General features: G+C 46.3%; 1 protein-coding gene across 4 annotated transcripts in view; it reads right to left on the minus strand.

Annotated features, from left to right (window-relative positions):
- Window positions 1-20,680, minus strand: part of LOC110490875 (tetratricopeptide repeat protein 21B) — a 66,477-nt gene extending 45,797 nt beyond the window's left edge. For all 4 annotated transcript variants that reach the window (XR_016486524.1, XR_016486523.1, XM_036945639.2 and 1 more), the window contains exons 1-12: window positions 20,501-20,680; window positions 20,123-20,252; window positions 19,881-19,991; window positions 19,556-19,722; window positions 19,221-19,343; window positions 18,872-19,029; window positions 16,843-16,927; window positions 14,642-14,740; window positions 7,225-7,417; window positions 4,688-4,785; window positions 4,319-4,513; window positions 703-838 (exon numbers count right to left, since the gene is read on the minus strand). Coding sequence is in view for 2 of the 4 variants with exons in the window: in XM_036945639.2 (XP_036801534.2) it covers window positions 703-838; window positions 4,319-4,513; window positions 4,688-4,785; window positions 7,225-7,417; window positions 14,642-14,740; window positions 16,843-16,927; window positions 18,872-19,029; window positions 19,221-19,343; window positions 19,556-19,722; window positions 19,881-19,991; window positions 20,123-20,252; window positions 20,501-20,527 (1,522 nt within the window). In the remaining 2 variants the exon portion in view is untranslated. The remainder of the gene's footprint in view (window positions 1-702; window positions 839-4,318; window positions 4,514-4,687; window positions 4,786-7,224; window positions 7,418-14,641; window positions 14,741-16,842; window positions 16,928-18,871; window positions 19,030-19,220; window positions 19,344-19,555; window positions 19,723-19,880; window positions 19,992-20,122; window positions 20,253-20,500) is intronic.
- Between the last annotated feature and the right edge of the window lie 962 nt (window positions 20,681-21,642).

Below are 21,642 nucleotides of genomic sequence, written 5' to 3' on the forward strand. Positions count from 1 at the left end.
TCCTAGCCTGCCAGGTCAGTTCTCCTAGCCTGCCACGTCAGTTCTCCTAGCCTGCCAGGTCAGTTCTCCTAGCCTGCCAGGTCAGTTCTCCTAGCCTGCCACGTCGGTTCTCCTAGCCTGCCAGGTCAGTTCTCCTAGCCTGCCACGTCAGTTCTCCTAGCCTGCCACGTCAGTTCTCCTAACCTGCCACGTTAATGATCCTAACCTGCCATGTTAATTCTCCTAACCTGCCACGTCAGTTCTCCTAGCCTGCCACGTCAGTTCTCCTAGCCTGCCACGTCAGTTCTCCTAGCCTGCCACGTCAGTTGTCCTAACCTGCCACGTCAGTTCTCCTAGCCTGCCAGGTCAGTTGTCCTGCCACGTCAGCCACGTCAGCCTGCCATGTGGCAGGCTAGGATAACTGACGTGGCAGGTTAGGAGAATTAACATGGCAGGTTAGGATCATTAACGTGGCAGGCTAGGAGAACTGACCTGGCATATTGTTTTTGAATGTATTCTTGGTTTTCTCCTCCAATTATACAACTGATTCAAAGGGAGTGTGGCTTCCTGGTAAAATTCACTTGTGCTTCCTTGCCAAATGAGGCTATTGAGGAGAGGAGGACCATCTTCCGTTTGACTACTAACAAAATTACACACTCCTCGACCACTGATCGGTTTGGAGGAGGGAGGACGGAGAATGCAGACACCCTGATAGGCTCCTACCTGAAAGGAACTTGACATGGGCCATGTGGTAGGCTCCAGGCAGCAGTCCGGGGGCCATCTTGACCACAGGCTGCAGGACCATTCCAGAGTGACTCAGGCCAAAGGGGACTGGCTGACCTGCCGTCAGGGGCTTCTCCTGGGAGGGAGGGGATTGGAGGCATGGGTCGTTAGAAATACCGCTAAAGAACTTTCCCTCCTGCATGGAAATGCTATAAATTAAATCAAATTTTATTGGTCACATACACATGGTTAGCAGATGTTATTTTTTATGAATACAATTTTTATTTCACCTTTATTTAACCAATTTGTTGAGTAGAGTGTTGGAGGCTATTTTGTAAATGGCATCATTAAAGTCAAGGATCGATAGGAGAGTCAGTTTTACGAGGGTATGTTTGGCAGCATGAGTGAAGGAGGCTTTGTTGCAAAATAGGAAGCCGATTCTAGATTTACCTTTGGATTGGAGATGGTTAATGTGAGTCTGGAAGGAGAGTTTACAGTCTAGCCAGACATCTAGGTATTTGTAGTTGTCCACATTTTCTAAGTCAGAACTGTCCAGAGTAGTGATGCTAGTCAGGCGGGAGGCTGAAGAGCATTGGTTGAAGAGCATGCACTTAGTTTTACTAGCATTTAAAAGCAGTTGGAGGCCAAGGAAGGAGTGTTGTATGGCATTGAAGATCGTTTGGAGGTTAGTTAACACAGTGTCCAAAGAAGGGCCAGATGTATACAGAATGGTGTCGTCTGCGTAGAGGTGGATCAGAGAATCTCATGTCCCCAGCTAGCCATGTTTCCGTGAAGCAGAGTATGTTACAATCCCGGGTATCTCTTTGGATAGAAACTCCTGCCCTAATTTCATAGTCTTTGTTAACCTCTCCTGGGTAGGGGGCAGTATTTTCACCTCCGGATGTTACTCAGGCCCAGAAGCTAGGATATGCATATAATTGGTAGATTTGGATAGAACACTCTAACATTTATAAAACTGATAAAATAATGTCTGTGAGTATAACAGAACTGATATGGCAGGTGAAACCCCGGGGACAAATCATCCAGGGGGGTAAAAATTGAGGTCATAGGATTTCCCAATAGTTTTCTATGGGATACCCTTATTATGAGGAACCTGGTTGCAGTTCCTATGGCTACCACTAGATGTCAACAGCCTTTAGAAATTGTTCGATGTTTATCTTTTGAGAAATTAAGAAGTAGTCCTATTCATTTTAAGTGTCATTCCAGGTGGACTCTACTCTTTTGGTGCGCGTGAACTGGAGCGCGCTTCACTGTGTTTTTATCCGGTATTAGAAACAGTTTACTCCGTCTTAAATTGTGTTGATTATTTACGTTTTAGGGTACCTGCGGTTGGATTAGGAACGTTGTTTGATATGTTTGGACCAAGTTTACAGGTAACTTATTAGACACTTTGTCGGCATATTGGGCGAGTTGAAACTGGTGTATTTCTGAAATCAAAAGCATAAAATAAATTGACATTTTTGGGACATAAAGAAGGACATTATCGAACAAAATGACCATTTGTGATGTTTCTGGGAAATATTGGTGTGCCAACAGAAGAAGATCTTCAAAGGTAAGGCATTAATTATATAGCTATTTCTGACTTTTGTGGAGCACCTGCCTGGTTGAAATATGATTTTCATGTGTTTGTATGCGGGGCGCTGTCCTCAGATAATCGCATGGTTTGGTTTCGCCGTGAAGCCTTTTTGAAATCAGACACAGCGGCTGACGCTACCGTCCCACCTGCCCATAAGAAGTTAACAGGGGACTGGCCATTAGCGAGTAATATACTCGGAAGGGGTATTTAACTGATACTTCATTACCCGTGTTGTCTAGACCAGGGGTATTTAACTGATCCCTCATTACCCATGTTGTCTAGACCAGGGGTATTAAACTGATCCTTCATTACCCATGTTGTCTAGACCAGGGGTATTAAACTAATCCTTCATTACCCATGTTGTCTAGACCAGGGGTATTAAACTGATACTTCATTACCCGTGTTGTCTAGACCAGGGGTATTTAACTGATCCCTCATTACCCGTGTTGTCTAGACCAGGGGTATTTAACTGATCCTTCATTACCCATGTTGTCTAGACCAGGTGTATTTAACTGATCCCTCATTACCCATGTTGTCTAGACCACGTATTTAACTGATTCCTCATTACCCATGTTGTCTAGACCAGGGGTATTTAACTGATCCCTCATTACCCATGTTGTCTAGACCAGGGGTATTAAACTGATCCCTCATTACCCATGTTGTCTAGACCAGGGATATTTAACTGATCCCTCATTACCCATGTTGTCTAGACCAGGGGATATTTAACTGATCCTTCATTACCCATGTTGTCTAGACCAGGGGTATTAGACTGATCCTTCATTACCCATGTTGTCTAGACCAGGGGTATTCAACTGATCCTTCATTACCCATGTTTTCTAGACCAGGGGTATTCAACTGATCCTTCATTACCCATGTTGTCTAGACCAGGGGTATTCAACTGATCCTTCATTACCCATGTTGTCTAGACCAGGGGTATTCAACTGATCCTTCATTACCCATGTTGTCTAGACCAGGGGTATTCAACTGATCCTTCATTACCCATGTTGTCTAGACCAGGGGTATTCAACTGATCCTTCATTACCCATGTTGTCTAGACCAGGGGTATTCAACTGATCCTTGCTCAAGGGCACAGATGTTTCAGCTCTGGGATTTGAACCAGTGATTTGAACCAGCAACCTTTTGGTTACTAGCCCAACGCTCTTAACTGCTAGTCTACCTACGAATTACAGCTGATTTTCATTTCTACCTGATAATTATTTTCACCCACCTGGTGTCCCAGATCTAAATCAGTCCCTGATTAGAGGGGAATAACCCACCTGGTGTTCCTGGTCTAAATCAGTCCCTGATTAGAGGGGAATCACCCACCTGGTGTCCCAGGTCTGAATCAGTCCCTGATTAGAGGGGAATCACCCACCTGGTGTCCCAGGTCTAAATCAGTCCCTGATTAGAGGGGAATCACCCACCTGGTGTCCAAGGTCTAAATCAGTCCCTGATTAGAGGGGAATCACCCACCTGGTGTCCCAGGTCTAAATCAGTCCCTGATTAGAGGGGCATCACCCACCTGGTGTCCCAGGTCTAAATCAGTCCCTGATTAGAGGGGAATCACCCACCTGGTGTCCCAGGTCTAAATCAGTCCCTGATTAGAGAGGAATCACCCACCTGGTGTCTCGGGTCTAAATCAGTCCCTGATTAGAGGGGAATCACCCACCTGGTGTTCCAGGTCTAAATCAGTCCCTGATTAGAGGGGAATCACCCACCTGGTGTCCCAGGTCTAAATCAGTCCCTGATTAGAGAGGAAACCCACCTGGTGTCTCCGGTCTAAATCAGTCCCTGATTAGAGAGGAATCACCCACCTGGTGTCCCAGGTCTAAATCAGTCCCTGATTAGAGGGAAATCACCCACCTGGTGTCCCAGGTCTAAATCAGTCCCCGATTAGAGGGGAATCACCCACCTGGTGTCCCAGGTCTAAATCAGTCCCCGATTAGAGGGGAAGAATTTAAAAAGCAGGGGAATTGGCTGCCAGGTCCAGAGTTGAATTTGAGGGGTCTAAGGGTTTACCTGGAAGAAGGAAAGGTAGAGGTTGACCACTTGGAAAATAAAGTCGGGGTGGAGCCTGTGGAAGTAGTCTGGTCCCATTGGTCGCCCTCGCAGGTCCAGGAAGTGAAGGTCGGTGGCCTCCTTCAGTAAGGGTGACATCACCGCTAGCCCCGCCCCTCTCTTGTGGACCAGGAGAGCCTGCAGAAGGACCAGCTCCTACAGTACAGACAGGGGAAGATACAGTTCCCTTTACTATACTTTTCTTACCACGTTCCTAATCAAACAAAATCTCAACACCCCCCAACCTCGTTCAATTTATGGGACCTTGTGACCTCAGTGATAGATCAGTGTAATGTGATTGGTCACTCAGGAGAATGCTGCGTGTCATACCGCTGACTGGCCAATGGACTGGTGGATCTCTCTGAGGAACTCCAGCTGATTGGCTGCTTCCTGTAGCTGGCCGTCCATCAGCTGGCAGCGGATCAGTCCTAGAAAAACAAACACCTCAGTGGCCTCACCACAACACTCAACATACAGCAAGTTCAAGGATATTGCCTTAAGAAGCATAGGAAATACACTAAATATACACAAACGTATGTGGACACCACTTCAAATTAGTGGATTTGGCTATTTCAGCCACACTTGTTGCTGATAGGTGTATAAAATCGAGCACACAGCCATGCAATCTCCATAGACAAACATTGACAGTAGAATGGACCGGAATGAAGAGCTCAGTGACATTCCGGCACTGTCATAGGATGCCACCTTTCCAACAAGTCAGTTAGTCAAATTTATGCCCTGCTAGAGCTGCCCCCGGTCAAAGGTAAGTGCTGTTATTGTGAAGTGGAAACGTCTAGGATCAACAACGGCTCATCGACGAAGTGGTAGGCCACACAAGCTTACAGAACGGGACCGCCGAGTGCTGAAATGCGCAGTGTGTAAAAATCATGTCGTCAGTTGCAACACTCAATACCGAGTTCCAAACTGCCTCTGGAAACAATGTCAGCACAATAACTGTTTGTCGGGAGCTTCATGAAATGAGTTTCCATGGTCGAACAGCTGCAAAACAAGCCTAAGTGGTGTAAAGCTCGCCGCAATTGGACTCTGGAGCAGTGGAAATGCGTTCTCTGGAGTGATTAATCACGCTTTACCATCTGGCATTCAGACGGACAAATCTGGGTTTGGTGGATGCCAGGAAAACACTACCTGCCCCAATGCATAGTGCCAACTGTAAAGTTTGGTGAAGGAGGAATAACCACCTGCCTTACATTGCACTCCATGAGGAGCCTGCATGGCAGGCTGACCACCTGGTACGTGAGGGCAGCAAGAAGCCAAGGTAAGTTGCTAGCTAGCATTAAACTTATCTTATAAAAAACAATCAATCATAACTAGTTAACAACACATGGTTGATATTACTAGTTTATCTAGCGTGTCCTGCGTTGCATATAATCGATGCGGTGCCTGTTAATTTTTCATCAAATCACAGCCTACTTCGACAAACGGGTGATGATTTAGCAATGTCGTTGCACCAAACATCAGTGCCTTTCTTTAAAATCAATACACAAGTATATATTTTTAAACCTGCATATTTAGTTAATATTGCCTGCTAACATTAATTTATTTTAATTAGGGAAATAGTGTCACTTCTCTTGCATTCCGTGCAAGCAGTCAGGGTATATGCAGCAGTTTGTGAGTTTCCCGGATTCGACCATATCAATGACCAAAGGCTCATATTTCTGTGTGTTATTATGTTATAATTAAGTCTATGATTTGATATTTGGTAGAGCAGTCTGACTGAGCGATGGAAGGCAGCAGCAGGCTCGTAAGCATTCATTCAAACAGCACATTTCGTGCGTTTGCCAGTAGCTCTTTGCAATGCTTCAAGCATTGAGCTGTTTATGACTTCAAGCTTATCAACTCCCGATATTAGGTTGGTGTAAACGATGTGAAATGGCTAGCTAGTTAGCGGGGTGCACGATAATAGCGTTTCAAACGTCACTCGCTCTGAGACTTGGAGTAGTTATTCCCCTTGCTCTGCATGGGCAATGCTGCTTCGAGGGTGGCTGTTGTCGATGTGTTCCTGATTCGAGCCCAGGTAGTGGCGAGGAGAGGGACGGAAGCTATACTGTTACACTGGCAATACTAAAGTGCCTATAAGAACATCCAATAGTCAAAGGTTAATGAAATACAAATGGTATAGAGGGAAATAGTCCTATAATAACTACAACCTAAAACTTTTTACCTGGGAATATTGAAGACTCATGTTAAAAGGAACCACCAACTTTCATATGTTCTCATGTTCTGAGCAAGGAACTGAAACGTTAGCTTTTTTACGTGGCACATATTGCACTTTTACTTTCTTCTCCAACACTTTGTTTTTGCATTATTTAAACCAAATAGAACATGTTTCCTTATTTATTTGAGGCTAAATTGATTTTATTGATGTATTATATGAAGGTAAAAGAAAAGTGTTCATTCAGTATTGTTGTAATTGTCATTATTACAAATATATATATGTTTTTAATCGTCCGATTAATCGGTATCGGGTTTTTTTTTGGTCCTCCAATAATCGGTATCGGTATCGGCGTTGAAAAATCATAATCGGCCGACCTCTAGTTCCAACATCTAGTGGAAAGCCTTCCCAGAAGAGTGGAGGCTGTTATAGCAGCAAAGGGAGGGACCAACTCCATATTAAAGCCTTCCCAGAAGAGTGGAGGCTGTTATAGCAGCAGAGGGACCAACTCCATATTAATGCCCATGATTTTGGAATGAGATGTCCGACGAGCAGGTGTCCACATACTTTTGGACATGTCATGTTATTACTCACCAGAGCTATCACATTTTAAAAAAGCTAAGAAGATGCACATCAACACACTGGGAAAGCAGCAGAGCTGTGTGTATGAATGTGTAGACACTAACCCACCTACCTGCCAGGGCTGGGACACTGCTGGTGTCAATGTCGAGAGCAGTAGAGTACCACCTGGTGGCCTCCTTAGTCTTCTTCTGTAGGGACAGAAGGTAACCCATCTCATTGGCCACATCAGCATTCCCAGGGGCTTTAGAGTACGCCCTCTCTGTAAATGGAGTCAGCAGCTGAAGGATCTCTGGGTTGCCTCCACACTACAGACAGACAGAGGATGTCATAGTTCTACATCCAAATGGGACAGTACAGTCATGTATAGATCTCTCTGGAACATCAGATTTCATGTGTCGTATTGGGAGGCTGACATACCGATGTACTTCAATATGTGAACATACTCAACATATTATTACCCCCCCAACCCAAAGTCATGTGTTAACACAAAAACCCTGATACACAAAGACCCAGAACGTTGTGCTCCAAGGGACTGGGCTGGGAGACCCCCCAGCTGGCTAAAACAACTGGTTCCATGGAAACAGAGGCCAAGGGACTGGGCTGGGAGAACCCCCAGCTGGCTAAAACAACTGGTTCCATAGAAACAGAGGCCAAGGGACTGGGCTGGGAGACCCCCCAGCTGGCTAAAACAACTGGTTCCATGGAAACAGAGGCCAAGGGACTGGGCTGGGAGACCCCCCAGCTGGCTAAAACAACTGGTTCCATGGAAACAGAGGCCAAGGGACTGGGCTGGGAGACCCCCCAGCTGGCTAAAACAACTGGTTCCATGGAAACAGAGACCAAGGGACTGGGCTGGGAGACACCCCAGCTGGCTAAAACAACTGGTTCCATGGAAACAGAGGCCAAGGGACTGGGCTGGGAGACCCCCCAGCTGGCTAAAACAACTGGTTCCATGGAAACAGAGGCCAAGGGACTGGGCTGGGAGACCCCCCAGCTGGCTAAAACAACTGGTTCCATGGAAACAGAGGCCAAGGGACTGGGCTGGGAGACCCCCCAGCTGGCTAAAACAACTGGTTCCATGGAAACAGAGGCCAAGGGACTGGGCTGGGAGACCCCCCAGCTGGCTAAAACAACTGGTTCCATGGAAACAGAGGCCAAGGGACTGGGCTGGGAGACCCCCCAGCTGGCTAAAACAACTGGTTCCATGGAAACAGAGGCCAAGGGACTGGGCTGGGAGACCCCCCAGCTGGCTAAAACAACTGGTTCCATGGAAACAGAGGCCAAGGGACTGGGCTGGGAGACCCCCCAGCTGGCTAAAACAACTGGTTCCATGGAAACAGAGGCCAAGGGACTGGGCTGGGAGACCCCCCAGCTGGCTAAAACAACTGGTTCCATGGAAACAGAGGCCAAGGGACTGGGCTGGGAGACCCCCCAGCTGGCTAAAACAACTGGTTCCATGGAAACAGAGGCCAAGGGACTGGGCTGGGAGACCCCCCAGCTGGCTAAAACAACTGGTTCCATGGAAACAGAGGCCAAGGGACTGGGCTGGGAGACCCCCCAGCTGGCTAAAACAACTGGTTCCATGGAAACAGAGGCCAAGGGACTGGGCTGGGAGACCCCCCAGCTGACTAAAACAACTGGTTCCATGGAAACAGAGGCCAAGGGACTGGGCTGGGAGACGCCCCAGCTGGCTAAAACAACTGGTTCCATGGAAACAGAGGCCAAGGGACTGGGCTGGGAGACCCCCCAGCTGGCTAAAACAACTGGTTCCATGGAAACAGAGGCCAAGGGACTGGGCTGGGAGACCCCCCAGCTGGCTAAAACAACTGGTTCCATGGAAACAGAGGCCAAGGGACTGGGCTGGGAGACGCCCCAGCTGGCTAAAACAACTGGTTCCATGGAAACAGAGGCCAAGGGACTGGGCTGGGAGACCCCCCAGCTGGCTAAAACAACTGGTTCCATGGAAACAGAGGCCAAGGGACTGGGCTGGGAGACCCCCCAGCTGGCTAAAACAACTGGTTCCATGGAAACAGAGGCCAAGGGACTGGGCTGGGAGACCCCCCAGCTGGCTAAAACAACTGGTTCCATGGAAACAGAGGCCAAGGGCCTGGGCTGGGAGACCCCCCAGCTGGCTAAAACAACTGGTTCCATGGAAACAGAGGCCAAGGGCCTGGGCTGGGAGACGCCCCAGCTGGCTAAAACAACTGGTTCCATAGAAACAGAGGCCAAGGGACTGGGCTGGGAGACCCCCCAGCTGGCTAAAACAACTGGTTCCATGGAAACAGAGGCCAAGGGACTGGGCTGGGAGACCCCCCAGCTGACTAAAACAACTGGTTCCATGGAAACAGAGGCCAAGGGACTGGGCTGGGAGACCCCCCAGCTGGCTAAAACAACTGGTTCCATGGAAACAGAGGCCAAGGGACTGGGCTGGGAGACCCCCCAGCTGACTAAAACAACTGGTTCCATGGAAACAGAGGCCAAGGGACTGGGCTGGGAGACCCCCCAGCTGGCTAAAACAACTGGTTCCATGGAAACAGAGGCCAAGGGACTGGGCTGGGAGACCCCCCAGCTGGCTAAAACAACTGGTTCCATGGAAACAGAGGCCAAGGGACTGGGCTGGGAGACACCCCAGCTGGCTAAAACAACTGGTTCCATGGAAACAGAGGCCAAGGGACTGGGCTGGGAGACCCCCCAGCTGGCTAAAACAACCCTGAAGGTTCTTTGGTTCAGCAAACTACCTTTTAGTTCTACATTATGTTTTCTAATCCAGCACCTGTGATAAGTGATATCACCCCATTGGATCCATGTGGGTATTCACTGGTAAAAGTGGGCACAGATTAGCCCACACCAGCCAAAAACAGGCTAGCCCACACCAAACCCACCTCAAGCCCACACCAGCCAAACACGGTTTGGCCCACACCAAGCCCACACCAGCCAAATACAGGCTAGCCCGCACCAAGCCCACACCAGCTAAACACGGGCTAGCCCACACCAAGCCCACACTAGCCAAACACGGGCTAGCCCACACCAGCCAACCACAGGCTAGCCCACACCAGCCAAACACAGGCTAGCCCACACCAGCCAAACACAGGCTAGCCCACACCAGCCAAACACAGGCTAGCCCACACCAGCCAACCACAGGCTAGCCCACACCAGCCAAACACAGGCTAGCCCACACCAGCCAAACACAGGCTAGCCCACACCAGTCAACCACAGGTTAGCCCACACCAAGCCCACACCAGCCAACCACAGGTTAGCCCACACCAAGCCCCACACCAGCCAACCACAGGTTAGCCCACACCAAGCCCCACACCAGCTGTGGTTGGCTAGCCCACACCAGCCAACCACAGGTTAGCCCACACCAGCCAACCACAGGTTAGCCCACACCAAGCCCACACCAGCCAACCACAGGTTAGCCCACACCAAGCCCCACACCAGCCAACCACAGGCTAGCCCACACCAGCCAACCACAGGTTAGCCCACACCAGCCAACCACAGGTTAGCCCACACCAGCCAACCACAGGTTAGCCCACACCAAGCCCACACCAGCCAACCACAGGTTAGCCCACACCAAGCCCATACCAACATGCAGTTTCTGGACAGTTTTATCTCAATCTCTTCATTCAAAGATCATCAACCATGGACACTCTTACTGACAGTTGTGGCTGCTTTGCGTGATGTATTGTTGTCTCTACCTTCTTGCCCTCTGTGCTGTTGTCTGGACCAATAATGTTTGTACCATGTTTTGTGCTGCTGCCATGTTGTGCTGCTGCCATGTTGTTATGTTGTGCTGCTGTCATGCTGTGTTGCTGCCATGTTGTGCTGTTACCATGCTGTGTTGCTGCCATGTTGTGCTGCTGCCATGCTGTGTTGCTACCATGCTGTGTTGCTGCCATGTTGTGCTGCTGCCATGTTGTGCTGCTGCCATGATGTGTTGCTGCCATGTTGTGCTGCTGCCATGTTGTGTTGCTGCCATGTTGTGCTGCTGCCATGCTGTGTTGCTACCATGCTGTGTTGCTGCCATGTTGTGCTGCTACCATGCTGTGTTGCTACCATGTTGTGCTGCTGCCATGTTGTGCTGCTACCATGCTGTGTTGCTACCATGCTGTGTTGCTGCCATGTTGTGCTGCTGCCATGATGTGTTGCTACCATGCTGTGTTGCTGCCATGTTGTGCTGCTACCGTGCTGTGTTGCTACCATGTTGTGCTGCTGCCATGCTGTGTTGCAACCATGTTGTGCTGCTGCCATGTTGTGTTGCTGCCATGTTGTGCTGCTGCCATGCTGTGTTGCTACCATGCTGTGTTGCTGCCATGTTGTGCTGCTACCATGCTGTGTTGCTACCATGTTGTGCTGCTGCCATGTTGTGCTGCTACCATGCTGTGTTGCTACCATAGTGTTGCTGCCAGGTTGTGCTGCTGCCATGATGTGTTGCTACCATGCTGTGTTGCTGCCATGTTGTGCTGCTACCGTGCTGTGTTGCTACCATGTTGTGCTGCTGCCATGCTGTGTTGCAACCATGTTGTGCTGCTGCCATGATGTGTTGCTACCATGCTGTGTTGCTGCCATGTTGTGCTGCTACCGTGCTGTGTTGCTACCATGTTGTGCTGCTGCCATGTTGTGTTGCTACCATGCTGTGCTGCTACCATGTTGTGTTGCTACCATGCTGTGCTACTACCACGCTGTGCTACTACAATGCTGTGTTATCTTAGGTCTCTCTTCATGTGGTGTTGTCTCGTCATAACGTATGTTTTGTCCCATATTTATATTTTTAATCCCAGCAGGAGGCCTTTTGCTAGGCCGTCATTGTAAATAAGAATTTTTTCTTAACTGACTTGCCTAGTTACAGTTGAAGTCTGAAGTTTACATACACCTTAGCCAAATACATTTAAACACAGTTTCACAATTCCTGACATTTAATCCTAGTAAAAATTCCCTGTCTTAGGTCAGTTAGGATCACCACTTTATTTTAAGAATGTGAAATGTCAGAATAATAGTAGAGAGAATTATTTATTTCAGCTTTTATTTTTATTTTATCACATTCCCAGTGGGTCAGAAGTTTACATACACTCAATTAGTATTTGGTAGCATTTCCTTTAAATTGTTTAACTTGGGTCAAACATTTCAGGAGCCTTCCACAAGCTTCCCACAATAAATTGGGTGAATTTTGGCCCATTCCTCCTGACAGAGCTGGTGTAACTGAGTCAGGTTTGTAGGCCTTGCTCACACACACACAATTTTTCAGTTCTGCCCACAAAATTTTTATCTGACCAGAGGACATTTCTCCAAAAAGTACGATCTTTGTCCCCATGTGCAGTTGCAAACCGTAGTCTGGCTTTTTTAATGGCAGTTTTGGAGCAGTGGCTTCTTCCTTGCTGAGCGGCCTTTCAGGGTATGTAGATATAGGACTCGTTTTACTGTGGATATAGATACTTTTGTACCCGTTTCCTCCAGCATCTTCACAAGGTCCTTTGCTGTTGTTCTGGGATTGATTTGCACTTTTCACACCAAAGTACGTTCATCTCTAGGAGACAGAACGTGTCTCCTTCCTGATCGGTATGACGGCTGCGTGGTCCCACAGTGTTTATACTTGCGTACTATTGTTTGTACTGATGAACATGGTACCTTCAGGCGTTTGGAAATTGCTCCCAAGGATGAACCAGACTTGTGGAGGTCTACAATTTGTTTTTCTGAGGTCTTTGATTTTCCCATGATGTCAAGCAAAGAGGCACTGAGTTTGAAGGTAGATCTTGAAATACATCCACAGGTACACCTCCAATTGACTCAAATGATGTCAATTAGCCTATCAGAAGCTTCTAAAGCCATGACCTCATTTTCTGGAATTTTCCAAGCTGTTTAAAGGCACAGTCAACTTAGTGTATGTAAACTTCTGACCCACTGGAATTGTGATACAGTGAATTATAAGTGAAATAATCTGTCTGTAAACAATTGTTGGAAAAATGACTTGTGTCTTGCACAAAGTAGATGTCCTAACCGACTTGCCAAAACTATAGTTTGTTAGCATTTGTGGAGTGGTTGAAAAACTAGTTTTAATGACTCCAACCTAAGTGGATGGAAACTTCCGACTTCAACTGTAAATAAAGGTTAAATAATATTAATATAAATGTTCCATGGGTTTACTGACCACAATCCATTAAATTAATATTAGGAAGTGTTGATTATTTGGTGTCAGGAGAGCACAGCGCATGGAGATATGCAACACAGCCTTATGCTTCTGCAAAAAAAAAACAGTCAGCCCCAGGTCTTCAGGACAAACCCCCCCCAGTCAGCCCCAGGTCTTCAGGACAAACCCCCCCCAGTCAGCCCCAGGTCTTCAGGACAAACCCCCCCAGTCAGCCCCAGGTCTTCAGGACAAACCCCCCCAGTCAGCCCCAGGTCTTCAGGGCTAAACCCCCCCAGTCAGCCCCAGGTCTTCAGGGCAAACCCCCCCAGTCAGCCCCAGGTCTTCAGGACAAACCCCCCCCAGTCAGCCCCAGGTCTTCAGGACAAACCCCCCCAGTCAGCCCCAGGTCTTCAGGACAACCCCCCCCCAGTCAGCCCCAGGTCTTCAGGACAAAAGCCCCCCAGTCAGCCCCAGGTCTTCAGGACAAAAGCCCCCCAGTCAGCCCCAGGTCTTCAGGACAAACCCCCCCAGTCAGCCCCAGGTCTTCAGGGCTAAACCCCCCCAGTCAGCCCCAGGTCTTCAGGGCTAAACCCCCCCAGTCAGCCCCAGGTCTTCAGGACAAAAGCCCCCCAGTCAGCCCCAGGTCTTCAGGGCTAAACCCCCCCCAGTCAGCCCCAGGTCTTCAGGACAAAAGCCCCCCAGTCAGCCCCAGGTCTTCAGGGCTAAACCCCCCCAGTCAGCCCCAGGTCTTCAGGGCTAAACCCCCCCAGTCAGCCCCAGGTCTTCAGGGCAAACCCCCCCCCCAGTCAGCCCCAGGTCTTCAGGACAAACCCCCCCCAGTCAGCCCCAGGTCTTCAGGGCTAAACCCCCCAGTCAGCCCCAGGTCTTCAGGGCTAAACCCCCCAGTCAACCCCAGGTCTTCAGGGTAAACCCCCCAGTCAGCCCCAGGTCTTCAGGGAAACCCCCCCCCAGTCAGCCCCAGGTCTTCAGGGCAAACCCCCCCCTGTCAGCCCCAGGTCTTCAGGGCTAAACCCCCCCAGTCAGCCCCAGGTCTTCAGGGCTAAACCCCCCCAGTCAGCCCCAGGTCTTCAGGGCAACCCCCCCCCCCCCAGTCAGCCCCAGGTCTTCAGGGTTAAGCCCCCCCAGTCAGCCACAGGTCTTCAGGGCTAAACCCCCCCAGTCAGCCCCAGGTCTTCAGGGCTAAACCCTCCCAGTCAGCCCCAGGTCTTCAGGGCTAAACCCCCCCAGTCAGCCCCAGGTCTTCAGGGTTAAGCCCCCCCAGTCAGCCCCAGGTCTTCAGGGCTAAACCCCCCCAGTCAGCCCCAGGTCTTCAGGTCTAAGCCCCAGATGTTCTGTATGTCTAGTGGTGCATCACATACCACCCCACTAAACTCAGCTAAATACTTACCAGTCTGCTGATGGGCTGGGTGAGACTGACGTGGAGACCGGGAGAGCATGGCTCTGAGACCTCTGCTGCACTAACCAGGGCCTGCAGATGTTCCTTGGCCTACAAACATAACATAACCATCAGCTCCTTATATTGACATCTGCCAAACGGCAGAATTTAGCATTGGCATATAAGATGTATATTTCACCATCCACGTTGGCGGTTGGGTCAGAGCTCCAAGCGATTCACTCACATTTATGAATAAAAAGTCCAGTATGATCACATGTATAGTAAAATAAATGCTGCAGTAGCTGTTTTCAAAAAATGTCTGCCGTTTTGTTTCATAGCTGGTAAATTAAATCGCACAATGTCAAAGAACGACGAATCGTATAGACTACCCCACATCGCGCCACAACTCTGCCTGACTGGGAGCTGAGTACAAGTGAAACACTCCTTTTAAGAAGCGCTGTGCACACGCATACAACTTGGTCTAATTTTCTTGAAAGTGAAAGTGAATTGAATCTTTGTCCTTGTTTCTTGGCTAATTTTTTATTTTTTTTCACAAGCTAGGGTGTTTTTTAATGTTTGAGTTTCAACTGCTTGGGAAGAGAAGATCACGCTTCTACTAGACCCAATCACACAGACACAAACATGGCTCGAGTCACACTACCATGGTAACGCCCTGCCCCTCGCTGTTCCCCCCGCGGGACGGTTGTGCTAACGTAGGCTAATGGGATTGAGGTTGTAAGTAACACATTTCGCTAATGTAGGCTAATGGGATTAAGGTTGTAAGTAACACATTTCGCTAACGTAGGCTAATGGGATTGAGGTTGTAAGTAACACATTTCGCTAACGTAGGCTAATGGGATTGAGGTTGTAAGTAACACATTTCGCTAACGTAGGCTAATGGGATTGAGGTTGTAAGTAACACATTTCGCTAACGTAGGCTAATGGGATTGCGGTTATAAGTAACACATTTCGCTAACGTAGGCTAATGGGATTGAGGTTGTAAGTAACACATTTCGCTAACGTAGGCTAATGGGATTGAGGTTGTAAGTAACACATTTCCCAGGACATAGACATATCTTATATCGGCAGAAAGCATAAATTCTTGATAATCTAACTGCACTGTCCAATTTACAGTAGCTATTGCAGTGAAATAATACCATGCTATTGATTAAGGAGAGTGCACAGTGCACAGTTCTGTATTAATGAACAGAAATACAATGGTTCTTCGGATCAGTCTAAAACTTTTCACATATACTACTGCCATCTAGTGGCCAAATTGTAAATTGTGCCAGGGCTGGAATAATACATTATGGCCTTTCTCTTGCATTTCAAAGATGATGGTACAAAAAAAGCATGTTTTTTTTCTCTGAATTATATTCTACCAGATCTATTGTGCCATATTCTCCTACATTAATTTCACATTTCCACAAACTTCAAAGTGTTTCCTTTCAAATGGTATCAAGAATATGCACATCCTTGCTTCAGGTCCTGAGCTGCAGGCAGTTCAATTTGGGTCATTTTAGGCGAAAATTTTAAAAAGGGTCGGATTTATTAAAGGGGCAGGTGAACATTTTTCTCATCTGTGATATTTTGGTTAAAAGGTTCGGGTCACACATTTATTAAACATAAACTGGGTGGTTCGAGCCCTGAGTGCTGATTGGCTGACAGCCGTGGTATATCAGACCGTATACCACGGTTATGACAAAACATTTATTTTTACTGCTCTAATTACGTTGGTAATCAGTTTATAATGGCAATAAGGTACCTCAGGGGTTTGTGATATATGCCACGGCTAAGGGCTGTGTACAGGCACTCCGCAATGCGTCGTGCATAAGAACAGCCCTTAGCCGTGGTATACTGGCCATATATCACACCTCCTCGGGTCTTATCACTTAATTATGCCACATTACTTGTATTGTTTTAGAAACATTACAAAGCAGGCTCATCCGGGTTTCCTTGTGTTTGGTTGGTGTAATTTTAGCGGAAGAAAAATAATTTGACTTGTAAATAAATCTGAGTGGCTGGTAGATTTTTAAATGTACCTGCCACAGTAGCTGGTTGGCCAAAAAATAAAATTGTATCTACTGTACTACCAGTCTCGTACAACCACCAGGAAGTGTTGCCAGCTTCCATTCTGTTTGGCTACAGCATTCATCAGTCTGGTTATACGATGCTACTGTACTACAGCATGTAGCACCATATACTGAACTCACCTTGACCAGATCCCCATCCCTCACAATGGTATGGATGGCGAGAACTTGGATAGCGTTCAGATTCCGCCCATCTTGTTGTAAAATCCTGAATAAAATATGCGGTACCAGTCAAAAGTTTGGACACACCTACTTATTCCTGGGTGTGTCTTTATATTTTTTACTATTTTCTACATTGTAGAATAGTAGTGAAGACATCAAAACTATGAAATAACACATATGGAATCATGTAGTAACCAAAAAAGTGTTAACCTCTTGAAACTAGGGGGCACTATTTTTATTTTTGGAAAAATAACGTTCCCAAAGTAAACTGCCTATTTCTCAGGACCAGATGCTAGAATATGCATATAATAGATAGAAAACACTCTAAAGTTTCCAAAACTGTAAAAATATTGTCTGTGAGTATAACAGAACTGATGTTGCAGGCGAAATCCTGAGAAAAATCCAATCAGGAACTGACTCTTATTTTGAAACCCCTGTCTTTCTATGCATCCCTATTGCCCATTGAAAGGGATATCAACCAGATTCCTTTTTCTGTGGCTTCCCTAAGGTGTCTACAGCCTTTAGACGTAGTTTCAGGCCTTTATTTTGAAGAATGAGTGTAAACGACTACATTGCGTCAGTGGCCAGTTGAGGGCTCTCAGAGTGATTATTGCGTAAAAGACAGAGGTAGTCATTTTTCCTCTCGCTCCTACTGAAAATCCAATTGTCCCAGTTAATATATTATCGAATAGATATTTGAAAAACACCTTGAGGATTGATTATAAAAAACGTTTGCCATGTTTCTGTCGATATTATGGACATAATTTAGATTTTTTTTTGGCGTTGCCGTGACCACTATTTCTGGTAGATTTCTCAACACAACGTGACCAACAAAAGAAGCTATTTTGGGTATAAAAATAATATTTATGGAACAAAAGGAACATTTGCTGTCTAACTGGGAGTCTCGTCAGTGAAAACATCCGAAGATCATCAAAGGTAAACGCTTAATTTGATTGCTTTTCTGATTTTCGTGACCAAGCTTCCTGATGCTAGCTGGACATAATGCTATACTAGGCAATCGATAAACTTACACAAACACTTGTCTTGCTTTGGCTGTAAAGCATAATTTCAAAATCTGAGATGACAGGGTGATTAAACAAATCAAAATATATTTTATATTTGAGATTCTTCAAAGTAACCACCCTTTGCCTTGATGAAAGCTTTGCACACTCCTGGCATTCTCTCAACCAACTTCACCTAGAATGCTTTTCCGAAATTTCCCACATATGCTGAGCACTTGTTGGCTGCTTTTCCTTCACTCTGCAGTCCAACTCATCCCAATTGGGTTGAGGTTGGGTGATTGTGGAGGCCAGGTCATCTGATGCAGCACTCCATCACTCTCCTTATTGGTCAAATAGCCCTTACACAGCCTGGAGGTGTGTTGGGTTATTGTCCTGTGGGAAAACAAATGATAGCAAACCAGATGGGATGGCGCATCGCTGCAGAATGCTGAGGTAGCCATGCTGGTTAAGTGTGCTTTGAATTCTAAATAAATCACTGACAGTGTCACCAGCAAAGCACCCCCATACCATCACACCTCCTCCTTCATGCTTCACAGTGGGAACCACACATGCGGAAAATTCCACAAATTAACAAGGCACACCTGCTAATTGAAATGCATTCCAGGTGACTACCTCATGAAGCTGGTTGAGAGAATGCCTAGAGTGTGAAAAGCTTTCATCTAGGCAAAGGGTGATTACTTTGAAGGATTTGTTTAACACTTTATTGGTTACTACATGATTCCATATTTGTTATTTCATAGTTTACGTCTTCACAATTATTATACAATGTAGAAAATAGAAAAAAGAAAGAAACCCCTGGAAAGAGTAGGTGTTCAAACTTTTGACAGGGACTGTATAACAGAGATGTATTCATCACTAAGAACAGTGGTTCACGGTTGAGTTACAATATACCAATATAGTATAGCTATAACTACGAATAACAACAGCTAGCCAGTCTCGTAGGGTTAGGGATCAGGAGTCCTAGTTACCTAGCAGCTGTATCCAGGGCCTGCTCCCAGTCCTGTAGAGCCAGGAACAGCTTCATCTTCAGCATCAGACCAGGGAGGAAGTCTGAGTGGGAGGTCACTATCTGATTCACCACCTGCTGGGATCCAATGAAGTTATGCTGGTTCATAAAGTACTTGGCCTGTGAAACAAGGAATAGAAACCATCAGGTTAAATTCAATTATCAACAAATGTTAGGTAACTTTTCCTTGGACTGCTGTGCCTACAGCCAACCATCACAGCTGTAGCCTCTCAAACAAATACTTTTATAAGAATAAGAATAGTTTAGAATCAGTGAACCAAAGGGAGAGCTGCTGCTGTGCATTGTGGTACCTTTCCCATCATGCCGAACACATCCCTGGAGTGCTGCCCTCCTCCGTCCAGGTAGCAGATAGCGTTGTTCCTCTGAAACTCATCCTCGGAGTTCATATCCACCCAGCCCTTCAGGATGGACCCCTGGCAACGAGAGGAACAACTAGAGTTTCACCACAATGTCTACTGACCAAAGCACGGTATTACTTTGGAACTACAGAAAATATCATTCATAGATTTGTCATGCACTTTAGTAAACCTGAATTTGCATGTGCTATGTTTGAAATCATACTATACAGCTTCGTATGAGCCTAAATGAAAAATGAATAATACTGGTGTCATGCATGGGTACGGACCTCTTTTGAGGACTTGGATATCTTCAGTATCTTGTCAATGTAGTCTTTGGCCTTGTCAACGTGGCCCAACAGCCACAGGAACAGGGCTCCATAGAACAGAGGCTTCTCTCCTGCCGTCTTACGGATATTCCTCACGTGGGTCTCCAGGGCTGCCACAGCCTCGTGATCTGCAGACAAGAGATAAACACACTTTACATAACACGTAGCCTGATACTCTGCCATTTCATATCAAACAAAAGGATGGGAGGTTGTTTGAGGCTAAGGACAACTAGAAGATTAGCCTATTGGAACAGACCATTAAATCTAGGCCTATCCACCCGCTCACCAATCATGTCACTTCGCTTGTGTGCACAGATAAGAGCCATGCTGGAACATATGGCCACGGTCGGCTTGTCCTTCACCTGCTCCAGCTCTCTCATGGCCTCCTGGGTTCGACCTACCATTGAATAATGCATAACGGTAGTGATCATGCTCCTCTCGTGTATAGCCTGGTCTCAGTCAAATGACAGAATCTGCCATCAACAATGTTGAGTCAATACACGAAAGAGTCCAAATATACGGTTGTACCTTCCATTAGTATCCCAAAGCCTTTAAAAAACAGCAGAACAGGATCCTTGCTGTACATCTTCAGGTAGTACTCGGCTGTGTGTATGGATTGCCTGTAGAACTTCTCACCCATGAAGTAAATCAGTGAAGCCTGAGGATGAGAGTAGACATTAAAGCTTACTTTCAGTAATTGATACAGTATCATTGTAAGAAGCTGTGTTTTACCCCCCAACATAAACCTGTTAGACACAACTAGCTAACGTTAAATATCTAACTAGCCAGACAGTTAACACTAACCAACTGGCAGGCAACTTCATCAAATAAATCATATCCAAGTTTAAAAGGCTAGCTAGCTAACGTTAGCCAATAAACATATTACCTAATAAAAAAATAACTTACTAAACAAACTGGATCTGTGTCAGCCATGTTTTCCTGATAAACTTCTCAACTTAGAGAGTGTGTCGTTGATGTTATTGTCCCTGTTTCCTGTTGCTTTCCGTTCCTCAGTGATGCTAAACGTTACAGAGTCAGAGAGGCTAACGTCGGGCGTTTCCTGTTGCCTAACAACCGACGAAGCAGCCGCTTAAGGCATGGCTAATCACACACAGAGCGGTCGTCTCATCTCTGATCCATGCTGTGATAGACTTCCACCTAGAAATAGATAAACACGATCTCGGAATAGTGACAGCTCGTTTTGGTTCTTCTGTAGTACAAAATGTAACGAATACACCTGGTGTAATATGTCAATGACCGTCAGATTCAGAATTGATTTGTTTCTCATTTATCTCCCACTTTTACAGTATGTACAAGAGCATAAACAACTAAAGAACTTGATTATAGACTCGTTTAACTCAAATGATTTAGAATCAACGCATGGAAGTAACTGGGAAATATTGATCTTTAAAGTAAGATCCATCGCCATTACACAGTAATGAACTAAAGAAGCAAAAATGTTTTAAAGATGAGCTCATGAATAAATGTAATGTTATTTTAGAAAAGGATACCCTTTCAAGCAGAGGATGAAACAGATTTGAATCTTGAATAGAACCAGATGAAATGTACATTGGTTTCGCTAAAGGGGCTTTTATTAGATGTAAATGCAAGATGGGTCGACGAGGGTGAGAAAAACACAAGATAATGTTTTGCTCTTAAAAAAAAGGAACTATAAAAAAAACTCTGTCTTAAATATTGACAACACCTTGTAAAGACCTTAACATCATCTCAACCTGTATATTAGTTCTATGAACATCTGTATACATCTAATTTAATGGAACTGAATGTGAACCTTTTATAAAACATGTCTTTGGTCATGTTATTTCTGATGAGTTCAAGTCCATATGTGAAGAGGAGTTTTCTATTGTAGAGATGAGCGATGCTCTTATATCTATTAATATCAAGGCACAAGGCGAGACCCAGATTCAGACACAGGAGGCAGATGTTTGGAGTCTTACAATGTTTAATAATCCAAAGGGGTTGGCAAGAGAATGGTCATGGACAGGCAAAAAAGTAAAAACCAGATCAGAGTCCAGGAGGTACAGAGT

Source organism: Oncorhynchus mykiss, chromosome 15 (assembly GCF_057628025.1).
Source record: "Oncorhynchus mykiss isolate SJ-2025 chromosome 15, ASM5762802v1, whole genome shotgun sequence".
In the NCBI taxonomy this organism is placed as follows: domain Eukaryota; kingdom Metazoa; phylum Chordata; class Actinopteri; order Salmoniformes; family Salmonidae; genus Oncorhynchus; species Oncorhynchus mykiss.